Source organism: Emys orbicularis, chromosome 12, assembly GCF_028017835.1.
Source record: "Emys orbicularis isolate rEmyOrb1 chromosome 12, rEmyOrb1.hap1, whole genome shotgun sequence".
Classification (NCBI taxonomy): Eukaryota; Metazoa; Chordata; order Testudines; family Emydidae; genus Emys; species Emys orbicularis.
Window position 1 is genome coordinate 24,193,765 of NC_088694.1, and position 14,954 is coordinate 24,208,718.

A 14,954-nucleotide genomic window follows, 5' to 3' on the forward strand; every position below is an offset into this window, starting at 1 on the left:
AGCTTGGGAAAGGGAGAGTTTCATACTAAGTACATTGAGAACTGTAAAAGCAAGGGAAAAATTTCTTCACTTGTAATACATTGCCCTACTCTGTCTGTCATGCACCAAACTCCCATTGATCAAAACTTGGATACCATGGTGCTATACATAAACCTGAAGCAAACCAAGATTAATGTCAATGGGAATTTGGTACAAAATAAGTACTGAATATGCAGTAGAAAGTACAGATCACAGAGGAGAATTTTGCCTATATTAAGAGAGTTTTCACTGAGGTAAAGCCAAGGGAAAATGCATAATGGTAATTTTATTTTATGAAAAGAGACTCTATAGGCCAAAGTTTTCAAAATTGGACGTTAGATATTACCTTTCAAATCCCTGTTTCAGCACTTGAATAAAAGTGACCTTGTAAATGTCAGAGTAGTTGAGTGCCATGACTCCTTTTGACTTTAATAGAAATCGTCAGTGCTCAGCACCTCTGAAAATCAAGCCACTTTTATTTAGGTGCCTAAATACCAATCTAAGTAGTCTAGCTTCAGGTATCCAACTCTGAAACTTTCATTCTTTGGAGTTTTAAAAAGAATATGCTGCCCCATCAAATTAACAAAGAGACAGCAGAATGGGCAGAAGAAACTTTTAAGCTGGCTAAAGGAGAAAGAGCTATTCAGAAACTTATTACAGGTGTACCATTGAATACAACAGTAATAATAGCCTACCAGTTTTGGATCTCCCTTGAGGACGCCTGTGCTTACTGTGTGTGGAATTTGAAAAAGGCAATTCCCCTGCTATGAATCAGAAAACAGATATGTGGAAGATCAGAATCTACCCAGTGGTATTTATCAGACCTGTCATTTTGGATTATCTGCAGTAACTTTTCCCTTCCAGACACAGTAATCTACTGCAGCTGTCTTAAACGTTACCCTGAGCAGGTAGCAGCCCAGTAGTTAGACCAGGAAAAAATTACACGCAAGCACATGAGTGCACTGTATTACACGGTAACAGCAAAGGAACAAAGAGAGGCTGGAAGAGACTGTCGCAGTACGTAAATTTATCATGCAATCTGTTACAATACTGACTTTGGGAAGAGAGGGTTCTTTTTCCAGGGGGAGAATGTGTCCATTTCCCAGTAGGGTTGTATTTCTTAGTTTCCCAAAGACAAAATGTTGTCTAAGAGAAATCTAAATGTGGATTCATATCACAGCTGTGCTCCCTACACAACGCACGGCCTATTGCTGCAGTATACTGGGAGGTGCTGTCCACCCTCAGCTCTGCACTTCGCATCTGTCAGAACAGAGGCCCCTATTTTGCTAGAGCTGTTTTCACACCTGTATTCTGGGTAGTGAGCACAGTGGTCTTGTTAGGACAGCTAAATCACTGTGTGAACTGCACACTTCTTAATTTGAGGCTAAAGGGAAGATTATATATGACTTGATCCAGACTTCCTACAGGAAAAAAAACAAAGGCTTTCAAAATCCCAATGTTTAGAGAAAAGCAATAATAATTATTAAGAATCAAATTGTTCTTGTATTTTACATCTTCAACCCACTTTAAAGCTCTTAACTAACTAATGTTTACAGCCCACCTACGTGGTGGGTATGAATTACCGTTTCCATTTTACAGATGGGAAACTGAGGCACAAAGGTTAAAGCCATGATTTTCAGAGATGCTGTGCACCCACAGTTCCAGTTGAAGTTAAGAGCCACAGGTAGTCAACCCCTCTGAAAAGAAGGCCTTTAGCAACTTGCTCAAGGCTGCCTGGTGAGTTGCGGACAAAACCAGAATCACAACCCAGGAGTAGTTCTTCAAGTATGTGTCAGTGTGGTATCCCACAGTATGTGTGTATGTGCCCCAGGCAGATGAGACCAGATATTTTTGAATAGCAGTATCAGGCCCATGCATGCACCCTGTGCTACCTCATGCTCCTCTATGAGGGCACAAAGGGTGGAGTGACCACAACCCTTTCACAGTTCCCTCTTACTGCCCATGGCAGCAAGAAGGAAGCTAGTGAGTATTCAGTCTGCTATATGATTGCTTTGGCTAAATTTCCCAAAAGCTTATTCCACTCCTCTGAGATACCTCAGAATTACCTTCGTTCATTTATTCTTCCTATCCAGGTCTGTTCTGATGTTTGTCAAACTAAAAACTGCTTGCAAACCCCTCTGGATAGCTCCCCCTATACAGGTTGTTAGAATGGTGCACTCAAACCCTACAGACTTCAAGCCTTCTCCATCCTGTGATGAGCTAATTGCACTGAAAGAGAGGCACAGCAAATGCCTATTCTTCTTGGGAGAGTCTCACGTCCCAAGCAGTTGCTCGATCTGCCTCTCCTTCTCTGCAAGAACCTGCAACTTGAGGGATGCGACGCTGTACCTCCATCTTCTGAAGCAGTGTGTGCAAATGGCATTGGAGCCAGGAGATTTGACCTCAAAGATGTGTCTAACAATCAAGCCCACACATTGCAGTGTTCCATCTAGCAGGCGGATGACTCTGAAGACGTCTGTAGAGCAAGTGGCACAGAAGCCATCAACACCCCCAAATTTGACATCTCACACGTTGGACACAGTAGGCTGAAAAGGGCAGCCCTGCTCCTTATAAATCAGTCATCCTAGACCCAGCAAGAACCTCGTGGCAAATGCCAGACACTATTCCAGCAATAGCTACATGTGCCAAAACCTGGTACCCGGAAACACTTCCAGTTTTGATTACTTTGACTCCCAACCCGACCCTGACTCCCTGGTGGTCTCAACTGCTCAGGAGTTGTCAAGACCCACCAAAAACATGCTGAAGGACAAAGATCCCAAATGCTATGATCCGTCTGGAAGAAAGGCATTCTCATCAGCCTCGCTCTAATTGAGAGTGGCCAGCTGTCAGGCATTGCTGGCCAAATATGACTTTTTGACATAGGATAGGGTGACATCCTTCTTGGCCAAACACCTTCACAAAAACAGAGGAGCTGAAACACATTATAAAAGAAGACCAGCTCATAGCCATCTACAGGCAGTGATGGAGGCCTCTGACACCAAGGCCAAGTCTGTGACCACTGTAGTGGCCATTTGTAGAGTGTCATGTCTCCAAGCTTCAGGTATCCCTCCTAAAGTATGAGCCAGGATTGAAGACTTGCCCTTCGAGGGGTCAGAGCAGTTCAGTGAATGGACTGGTAGGGCCCTACACGCATGGAAATATTCCAAAGCAGCCCAGTGCTTTCTGGGGATCTACAGTCCTCCACCCTATCGAAGGGCATACCACCCTCAGACATTGCATCATGAGAGACCGCACACCACAGGGTACCATGGGCAAATGGAGGTACCTGGCCAGGAAATGCCCTGGGTAAAACAAAAGGCATCGATCCTCCTCCACCTTCTGGGATGACCCATCAGCAAATTTGATGGGATGGCGGACAGCTGTATAGAAACCTTGGGACGCTGCCTCATGCCATACCACCGGGCATTGTCTGTTATAACATCAGACAGATGGCTTCCCACTGAATGTAATGAAAGGGTTACCCTGCTCAGTCTCTTCCCCAACAATGACACTGGTCACAGACACATCAGGGGCAGGGTGGAGCCACTTGCAAATGCAAGGTTTGTGATCTCAGGACAATCTATCATTACATATGAACATCTTGGTACTGAGAGCCACGAGACTGGCTTGCATGGCATTCCTACCCATCTTTCAAAATGCCACAATGCAGATCCTGATGGTCAGCATGTCAGCAAAGCACTATATAGACAAGCAGGGAGGCACTCAATCATTCCCTCTCTACCTGGAGGCAATCGATTTCTGGGAATGACGCCATCAGCATTGAGTCATTCCAGTAACTCTGCACCTACCAGCGGTCAGCAATTACCCGATAGACTTCCTAAACAGGAATGTGATAGCCAGCCGCAAGTGGTCACTATGGAAATCCATTCTAGAACCGATATTCTGCTGATGGGGAACTCCCACCGTAGACCTTTTCGCCAGGCTGGACAAGGCCAGTGCAAGGACTTCTGTTCCAGGGAAGGTGTGAGCCTCAGCTCCCGTCTGGACACCTTTGTGCTTTGTTGGTCTTGAGGACTACTCTGTGCCTTCTAAGCAATCCCCCTGATCCCCAGGATCATATCCAATATCAGACAGAACAAAGCTGTAGTCATTACGATAGCCTCTTAATAGCAGAGGCAATTTTGGCTGTTGGATCTCCTACAGGTATCCAGCCAGCTCTCCATATGCCTTCCCACCTGTCCAGACATGATCTCACAAAACCAGGGTCAAATATTGCACCAGGACCCTCAGTTGTTACATCTGACAGCCTGGATATTTACTATGAGCAAGCCCAACAGAGATTGATCCCTACAAGTCTATCAGATCCTTCTATAGCATTGGAAACCCTCCACCAGGAAGACTTACTCCTTGAAGTGGGGGGAAAAATCCATTTGGACAATGCAAAACATTGTGAACCCAGTTGAGATCCCAATACCAAAAATTCTGGATTACATGCTGCTCCTGAAGCATCAGGGTTAGCCTTAAGGTCCATCTGGCAGTAATATCCGCATGCCATGCTCCAATGTGGTCACATATGGCCTTTTTACACCTCGCAGTATCAAGATTATTCAAGGGCCTTCTCTGTACTTCCCCATCAGCCAGAGACCCTAGTCCCATATGGGACCTTAATGTGGTTCTCCTGTTGCTTAGGGAGCCTTCTTTGAAAGCATTGGTGGAATGCTTGTGTTATAATCTCATCATCAAGATGGTCTTTCCCGTAGCCATCATGAAGAGTCAAGAGAACTACAAGCTCACATGGTTGGACCATCATATTACATCCTTCCACAGGGACAAAGTGGTGAATTAACGACACCCTAAATTCATCCCTAAAGTGGTCTCAGAATTCCACCTGAACTAGTCTGTCACCTTAGTAATCTTCTTTCTGAAGCCCCATATGTTGCCAAAAGAAACAAAATTTTGTACTATGGATGTTGTCCAGGACCCTGGTTTATTACATCAACAGGACCAAACCTTTCAGATTTTCTCCCTACCTCTTCATGGCCATTTCTGACATCAAAGGTCCAATCTGTCTCATCCCAGAGAATCTCAGTGGATTACACAATTCATTTCCACTTGCTATAAATTGACTAGCAAACCTGTACCCCCAAATATGAAAGCACACTCCAGTAGGGTTCAGGAAACATCTTTGGACTGCTTCAGATATATACCTATCTCTGAGATTAGTAAGGCAGCCACATGGAGCAATCCACTGAGCTTTGTGAAACTGTGCACTTGACATGGATGCCAAGTTTGGAAGAGCAGTACTTCAATCTCCATTTGACAGATATAGCTGAATCTCCTCACTCCCACCTTCTGGGGACGATAGTGTTTGCCAGTCACCTAGAGTGGGATCCATACTCAAAGTATGGTTACTTATCCTTCAGTAATCTTGGTTCTTTGAGATGTTATAGTCAGTGAGGATCCCACAACCTGCCTTGCATCCCTGCTGTTTGGGCTTTGAGTTGCAAGGGAACTGAAGGAGTGTCATGGCAGTCCTGCCCTTCATGCCCTTGTCTGGGAGCTTAAAGAGGACAGGGCACATGTACGGCCCTAATGGACACTGTTACTCAAAAGAGGTTTTTAAGGTCAGGCTTGACAAAGCCCTGGCTGGGATGATTTAGTTGGGGATTGGTCCTGCTTTGAGCAAGAGGTTGGACTAGATGACCTCCTGAGGTCCCTTCCAACCCTGATATTCTATGATTCTATGGGGGAAAAAATTCAGTGGAGCATGCATACCTGGAGTGAGATGCACACTGATGACACCATCTCAAAGAACTACACTTACTTTAGGGTAAGTAACTGTATTTTCCTGACTTCCCAATCCCGTTCTCCAGACACTGGACAAAGCTGCATCTGCAAAATAGTTTGATGGTAAAACTGGTTTATGTAAAAATATGGGAGAAAGAGCATCAGCCACCCCAGAAACCAATATCCATCACACGGTGCTACCTGCAGCTTGGCATATTTGTTCCCATCTGTTACGCCTTCTGCTAATAAATGTGCAGTGTTTGTAATACTAGATGACTCACCAGACTCAGTTGTGACATGATTTGTTAATAGAAAGACATGGGGGGTGGGTTTTTTTGGCTTCCATCCCACCCTTTGCTTGATTAATACTTTTATAATGCATTTCTTTAGCTGCTTAACTTTCTGGGATGAAACATCCCTGGATTCAGGCACTATGCTTGCAAGTGTCTGTGCTGGGAAATTTAATACTTCGCTGAAAGCAAGAGAGGCGGGAGAGGCCTGTGTCCTGGCTGTTTCGTTATGGCCCAGCTTGGACCACGAAGGTGCAGCCCTGATCAGGGCTGGTTTAGAACTGTATTGCGTCAGGGGCTATTTTGGGAGGCATTGTGCATTGCTGCTATCTCCCAGCATTCCCCAATGAATGGAGGTGGAGGGGACTCTTCAAAGGGTGCAGCATGTTGTTCCCGTTGCACCTAGCTATCTGCCATTCCTAGTGTGTAGAATGAACATTGGCCATGGCTCCAATTCCCGACGCTCTTGTCCCCACTGCACCCACCCGAGAGGGTGCCAGCCCGAAGCAACCGCAGCCCTCAGGGGAGCACAGGAACTTTAACTCTGCCTGGTCCCTGCATATGGGGAACAAGACAGTGAAAGGTTCCCTGCACCTTCCTTTCCTCCGTGCACTTATGCAGAAACCACACACAATCTGGCCTGTATTTAAACACGTGGAGAAATTTGCCCTAGATTTATCCATTTCTTGGTTGGTGCTGTGCAATTACACACATGCCCTGGGTTTATCTACAGTATAGCTCTGAGCAGCTTAAAGGTGAAGATTATGATATTGTTTCATTAGTGAGCTGCATCATCATTGACTTCTTAATCTGAAGGATGGGTTATTTTTTATATTTTTAAGCAGTTAGAGGTTTAAAAGTTGGTGGCTCACATACTCTTTGTGGCCTCCCATGGCATGCCAGCCCCGTGGGTGCTGCCTGTGCAACAGCCCAATTTACTAAATGTCACTTGCAGTGGAATAAGCAGCTGTGAAATAACCTGCATTAGGAGGTTGAAGGTTGTTGCTTGATGAGTCTCTCTGATGACATTCCTGTGAGACCAACTGACTACATGGCCACATGCAGTCAGTGCAGAAGACTTCCTGCTTCAGAGGCATTCCAAGGCAGGGACAAAGTTTTCCTTGGAAATATCAGACAGTTGGGTATGGGGAGATGCAGGTGTGTATGGTATTCTGAGGTTCTCAGTGCAATCTACTAACTAGCTGAACTAATGAATTAAACTGCTTAACACCCTAAGCTAGGTGTGCTTAGCCTCGTTTTACACATGAGACACAGAAATACTGACCTGGTCAGGGCCACGCAGTTAATCAGTGGCAGACCTGGGGCTTGAACTGAAGAGTCCCAGGTCCAAGTCCACTGTAGCAGTGCATTCTCCCTCCTTATTTAAGCACATATCCCATTTGTTAGTGAAGCTGGGAAAGGAAATGCACAAAAACTTCTGTCAAGGTTAGTATATGCAGTATTAAATGTTTGCCAGAATGTGGCAGTGGTGTTTTTAAGACCAAGGGGAATTGATTTTCTCCAGCCTTGTTTTTTATCCATCATGAGCCAGCATGGCTAACACATCAGCTGCTGCTTGTTGTCTTTCCCACAAAAGAAAGATGAATGAAGGATGAACTCTCCAGACTGCCTCTAACATGGCTAGGAAATCAAACCATGCTTCCAGTTGGCTCATCTCTAATTAACGTGCCCAGTTTGGCTATATCAATATCATTAGTCAAATGATAATTTTTACTCATGTTTGTCATAGCACCATGCATATAGTGCATCACCTTCGAGTTGGGTATTTGTCATATAATAAACCCTATGCACATAAAAAAGTGAGCTAATTTTACTAAGTGCCACCGTATCACTAGCATAATGGAGAGAGATATTAGCCATGCCACACCAGTCCTTAAGAGATGTCAAGTAATTGCCACCCCTAACTCTAGTAGACAGAGATTGGATATGTGTGTAATTAAATCCATCACAAACCCCACTCAAAATATAATTTATTTTGTGCAAAGGAAGTCATATCGCGTTACCCACTTGCCAACATTAAGAGAAAAAATATAAATAGAGATGATTACATTTATGTAGCCTATCATTTCAGAAGCAGAAAGAGCTGGTGGATATTGAAGGAAAAGATTCTAAACAAACTTCTCTGTGTATTCAGGACACACATTAGTGCAGTAGGGCTGTAGTCATTTGAAGCTTAGTTAGGTTTTCTTGTCTGCAGACACCCTCAGTGTGTATGTTCTTCCTCTGTGTTATCTCACAGTAACAAAACTAAGTTTGTGAACCAAGATAACATTAAAAAAAGAGGAATCTGAGGTTTCTATGCTATAAACTGTTCTGGATGGACAGGGCTTCTGCCTGTAGCCCTACTGGAATACTTGTTCAGGGATTTGCTCAGGCTGAGCAGTTTGTAGGATAGGGGAGCTAATTTTTCAGGTGCTTCCAATAATGTACATGACATCTGCCAGAGAATTTACCAGCTGTCATGAGGATGACAATTATTTATGTATTTTATTTGTTTAGTTATATAGCAACAAAAGTATTCTACAGTAAGTATTTTAGTATCAATCAGGCAATAATTTCCTGCCTTTGGGATTATTCATCAGACACTGGAAGATACTTCTATCTTGTGTTTCATTGGTAGAGGGATTTTCATCACATAATATCTTGTTGCAATAACTTTAGTTTGAACCACATAGAGCTGGAACTCACTGATACTCCAGCTCACATAGGCAAGTTATACTCTGTTACTCCCCAAATGAGAGTGTCAAAGTGAATTCATAAACATCTTCCCCCAAATTCTCCTTTATGTTGATCTATTGTTCTTGTGGAGAGTCACATAAAGCACTAGTAAGTGACTCATACTGGATTCTGAGCTTGTGAGGTGCTGAACACCCTACAGTCCCATTGATTTCTGTGGGAGTTCAGAGCAGTCTGTCTTAGGGGCATTGTGACAAATTGCTATAGCCCGTGTTAAGTGTAACAATGACAATCAGAAGTATGAATTTGCAGAGCGAATATTATTTTTGTTGCTTTTTTCTTGTAATTACAGTGCTCTTAGCAATGCAGTACGTTTTATTTCTACAACCTGCAGGAAAAGGAAAGCCTGTCTAAAATGCGCTTCAAAGACCCTTTTGGTTGATTGCCCTAGAGACTTTGCTTGCTACCTCTCCTCCATTCCAGGGCATATTGAATTGTTCATAAAATTGCTGCAAACAGCACCTCTTGAGAGATGGTGTAGTGCCTTGCTTGAGTGCTTCATTAACCATGGTTAGGCTCAGACTCAAGGGGTGATTAGACAGAGAGGGAACAATATGTTTCATAAGGCATTATTAGCAGAACATCTGAACTTTCGACTCACCTCATACACAGCAATTCGTGTACGTGAAGAAGATTCAAGTTCTTTTTTTTTTTTTCCCCGCTTGGTACAAATCAAAATGTCTGTGGATGCAGCCATGGACCATTCTAAGTTCACACAAATAACCAGGTCAGCTTCTCCTCCCGGTGGTGGACATGGAATCCACTCTGAGTACTGCAGGCACAGAAAATCCAAGTTAGGCCGTCTTCACCCAGTTAGTTCCCACAGCTTGTTCTGAGTGAGCATGGAAAGCTCATCATTGCCTGATGCTAGGAGTATATCGAAGTGTGCTAGGGAACTTCCTGTGTCCAGTAGCAGGGTCCACATGGCTAGTTAGTGCATGGCGCTCTGGTATGCTGTAGATTTACACCCCTACTTGTTGCTCACTAACTCTCCAGCTAGACAAGCCCGTAGGAAATGCATTTCAGTTGAGATAAACACACAAAAACCTTGTAATGTAGTTGTCCACATCACAGAAACCTCTAGTTTAAGATTTCAGCACATGGTGGTCCAGTGTGGAGGACGTGATTTAAAAGAGAAGTGGGTAAAAATTATGAATAGAACTGTACATTAGTTTTAAGGCTGCCTCTCAAAGAGGGACATCATAATGTTTTCTAATTGGGGCTGATAAAAATGTAGCATTACTTGTAGGCTCCTCAGAGAAGCCAGTTGTGAAATTGGGTTTGTATTAAACCTAATAATGGAAAATTAAATATAGTATGTCTGTCAGAAATGGTCCGTCATAAAAATAGTCTCCTCTCCATTATGGGAGGTTAATAGGGAATAGGTAAGGAAAGATGCATGGGGGAAACGAAGCCAACTAGGAGAATTAATAAGCCTTGAAATTCCCTCTGTTCAGAGTTCTCACATTGTAATTAGTAACAGTATTAGAATTATTATACAAATGCTTAGATGTTACTCTTCCTTAAATTCCACATTTATTGATGTTATATGTGTTGGTGGTTTTGCTAAAGCCAAATTCATATTTATTTTTGTGTGTCGCATGCATGTTGCTTTATTGAAGCCTGGATTTTGAAAAATATCTTAACACCAGTGACTTGGTGTAAGAGATGCTGATCACCTGTAACTCCAGTAGATTTCAGAATGAGTGGAAGGTAGTCAACATCTCTGATAATTGGATAAGTTAAAACTCTGTAGTGTTTTCTGCAAGAGGAGGAGTGTTCACCCTGCTGCTATAGCCAAAATTCAGCTTGAGCAGTTATAGTCCATCTCCCTAAAATTACCCTCAAGTTTCAGCTGGATTAGTTTCTTCTCTTTGCCCCTCCTAAAAGACTGTAGTAGTGCTGCTGACAAGGAATAGCTTCTAGTTTCTATCCCTTGCCAATAGTGAGCAAGTAATCCCTTTGTATACAATCTCCAGTCACTTTGGATCATTCTGGATAGAAGAAGCTATATATTGGATATGTGAATGTGGTGATAGTGGTTAGAACGATTAGTAACTAATGCAAATGACTAAGAGCCCTAGGAGATCCCTAACGAAGTGCCAAGACAAAGACTCACTTGATCAAATGCTTTAATTAAGTTGGCTCATTTGGAAAGAAACAAGAACTAGCAACTAGATCTTGCATCTAAGCAGAGCTTCTGTAGTTAAATAGAAGAATCGTGGTTGGTGATCATGTGGTGCTAGAAGTGCTTTCTGTTCTATTGTCGATTAGGAGTATTGTGCCATACAGTTAGGGTTCTGCCTGAATATATGAAGCTACAGTCTTCATTCACCTAGTGCTGGAGATGTTTTCTAAATCCATTTCTTTTGAAAAGGTACATTTTTTCTGATAAATTTACATTTCTGAAATATAAGTGCAAGTTAGCCATATTTCTGTGCAGTTTTGTTGTTCTTTCAGATGACATTACATTTCTTAAACTGAAATATATATGTTAGGCCTAAACTTTACTTCAAAGGTGACTAACAATTTTGGGTTTCCAAATTTCTGGGTGCCCAACTTGAGATGCTGAGCACTCACTCCTGAAAATCAGTCCTATCTATGGTTGAGCACCCAAAAATCACTAGTCACTTGTGCAGGGCAGTCATGCTTTGTGAACAGAAGTATATCATTCCAGTGGAGTTGCCATGCAGATTTCATGATTGTAACATGCATTATTTCTTGAGATATGCCATTTACTTCTGTCACTGTTGTGCCTGTTTGGCTATCTACACCTGTTCCTGTCTCCTTCTGATTGCCTCACTGACTGATTACACTACAAATATTTGAGCATGCCTTAGTCTTTCTGGATGGTTTGGGCATGTGTGGTTTTGCACTTGCTTCTCCTCTTTATTTTACCTGCATTGACCTATAGGGTTGGGGGGGGGGGCAAACAGCACAGGAATGAGACCGGAAATAATGGATAGGTAAAAGCTTGTTTTGTCTCCCTGTCTTTAAAACAGAGAGCAGCCACGGGGAGATGACCCAGCCAACTCTGACCATCCAGACCCATCCATACAGGAGCTGTGAGCCAGTGGAAATGTCCTACCCCAGGGGGCAGTTCCAACCAGCCATCCGAGTGGCCGACTTGCTACAGCACATCACCCAGATGAAACGAGGACAAGGCTATGGATTTAAAGAGGAGTATGAGGTGAGAGGAACATTTGTTCACATAAGTAAATAGATAAGTGGCAGCAACTCTCAAGTCAGGATGGAGGCTCAGGAGTAGAGAATGATCGTTTTAAGAGGCTTATTTATTAATTGAATTAACTGTAATCATGTCCCCCTTTTTGTGTTCCTGTGGCTAGGATTATAACCATATTCCTTTACCTTCTGTAGTGGCTCCAAGCCCACTTCGCCTGTAGTGACAGTGATTATTGGGGGCTATCTGCTTCATAGGTCCACGTAACAGGATTATAGCATTGTAAGAGGAGATGGAGAACATTTACAAGACCATTGGATCCATTCCTTTGCGAGTGTGGATTATAATTTAGAGTCCAAGGCTACCCTTTCCCCAAAAGAGTGGGTATAGCAGAGATTGAACAGGTGAAACAGTGAAAGAATCAGAGCTCCCTTCTCCCGTTATCATTGGTGTAGTATAACTAAAGTAATGCAAGCCAAGTCTGGATAAGCAAGCAAGCTTTTTCTTTTGATTCCTACTCCGTTGCAGTCCCAAATGCTTTGTAGCAATTGATCAAATTAAAGCATAAATTCATGAGCTGCATGTGGAACAGTAAACTCAAAGCAAGAGATACCCTTAAAGAATTATTGGCTTTTCCATTGTGCTAGAACCTCTGGCTCAGAAGTGAGAGATAAGAAGCTAGTTATTAAAAAGAGGGCACAAAAACCAACAGGGTGGTGAGAATTAGAGAACATCAGAGAAAAAGATGGTAGAAAGAAAGATAACAAGAGACCAAGGAGGATATGAAAGAGAACTATGCAGCACCTGTATGGAGAGGGGTAGGAATGAGGAAGAGAAGGAACCAGCACAATCAGTCAATGAAATTCAGCTCTGGCGAGCTGTAATGGTAATGAGTGAAATAAGCTTTGTGGGGTGGCCATAAGGTGATATGTTGCAGCTTCTTTAAAATGATTCATAAATAACAGCAGCTGTGAGAAATGTGCAACTTAATGAAAGCAGTTTATTTTTAAATACTGTGAGTAAGAGAGCATTGGGCATGTAGCACTTGTGCTGGCTTATATTGTTATAAAAAGAGTATGGGAATTACCTTTCTGGGCAAGCCGAATAGCTCTGTTTTGATCTGACGACATTATAGACTCATAAGGGTGAATGTTTCTAGTTACTATAGGATGGCAGAGAGCAGATAGGGCCCAATAACTAGCATCTCCACTATCCTGCATGCTAGGTTGACAATTAATTGATGGGCTTTGCGTAATATTGAAACAATGGGGTCTATTCTCTTATAGGTCCGAAGGGGATTTACTCAAGTAAACCCTTGCCCCCATGAACAGTAATCAACTTTGCACGTCACTCTCCTGCAGATGCTCCAAAGATTTAGGTCTTGATGCTAAAAGAGAAAATAAACAGTTTCTAGAGTGCACGTGGCTCTTGGCACCGGCGTTGGTAATTCTCAAAATAACCCATTAGCACAGGGATCGGCAACCTTTAGCACACGGGCCGGTTTGTTTACCTGCCGCGTCCGCAGGTTCGGCTGATCGCGGCTCCCACTGGCCGCGGTTCACCGCTCCAGGCCAATGGGGGCTGCGGGAAACAGCACGGACCGAGGGATGTACTGGCCGCCACCTCCAGCCGCCCCCATTGGCCTGGAGTGGTGAACCGAGGCCAGTGGAAGCTGCAATCGGCCGAACCTGCGGATGTGGCCGGTAAACAAACCGGCCCAGCCCGCCAGTGTGCTTACCCTGGTGTGAGCCGCATGCCAAAGGTTGCTGATCCCTGCATTAGCATAAAAAACATCAATGCAACTCCAGCTCCACGAGATAGGCCTCTCCCCAGAAAGTGCTAGCCATGTGTATATATAATGATAACGATATACTGTAGATTTACATAACCCATTTCACTCCAAGAGATACCACTAGGTATTCTGCAGGTTCACAAATCACATGCAAAATCCTGCCCTTTATTAAAGGGGCACAACTGTTCTGAAGTCATCTAGATTTGCTTGATCGGTTAGAGAGAAGAATTTGGCTTTCAGTACACAGTGTGTAGGGAATGCTTCACCCACTGCCAAAATGCAGCCGCAATCACCACCAACAACACTACAAAGTTAGGGAGGGTGACCATATCCTGTTGAAACTACTAAGGGTAATTTCAAATTGACAGAATATATTGTCCCAAATTGGAATTTGGCTGAACAGAAGGCTAACAACTTTATTTTGCAAAAAGCACTCCAAGATCTTTAATCACAAATGGGCTAGACCTCTGTTTTATTTATATTGTGTTTTTATACATTATATAGTTTAGTACCTGTGTCACCTACAAATACATTTGTCCTTTAAAGAGCTGATTTTCTACCTTACTTTGCCAGCAGGTCTCATAAATTACAATCTATTTAGTGATGTGATATCAAATAATTTTACTCTTATGAAACATCTATTTGAGCCAGGATCATCCCTCATCCATGGCAGTCTCTTATCTCTGCAAATTTTCTCCCTGTGCTACTGCTGGGAAAATGAATCACAGATTTATTTTAAAAGTACCTCTCTCCCCCATAAGTTTGTAATAATGGCAAAGTTTTAAGCCAAGTGTGCATGCTAAAACATACATGCCTGTTAGGTGTGCAGAACTCTGCATTGGTGTGTACAAAGCAGGATCTGTGTGTGCATTTTGTGTTGTGTGAGCACTCGGTTTACACTTTGAATGCAGGGATTTGTCAGCAAACAAGGAGCAGGTGCATTTTTTTGCACATCTGATATACCTATGGTTCAGTGTTTGACCTGGCCCTTCACAAGTGCTGTTGTTATTTAATAAATTATATATATATATATATATATATATATATATATATATATATATATATATATATATATATATATATATATATATATATATAGGAATAAAATGTGACACTAACAACAAGGATTGATAACATTGGTCAGAATGAGGCATAATGTGGGGATGGC

At 42.9% G+C, this 14,954-nt stretch overlaps 1 protein-coding gene across 2 annotated transcripts in view; it reads left to right on the forward strand.

Moving 5' to 3' along the window:
• The window catches only part of PTPRT (protein tyrosine phosphatase receptor type T), a 715,579-nt gene that overhangs the window by 651,325 nt on the left and 49,300 nt on the right, over positions 1-14,954 (forward strand). For both annotated transcript variants that reach the window (XM_065414819.1, XM_065414820.1), the window contains one exon: positions 11,816-12,003. In XM_065414819.1, coding sequence (XP_065270891.1) covers positions 11,816-12,003 — 188 coding nt within the window. The remainder of the gene's footprint in view (positions 1-11,815; positions 12,004-14,954) is intronic.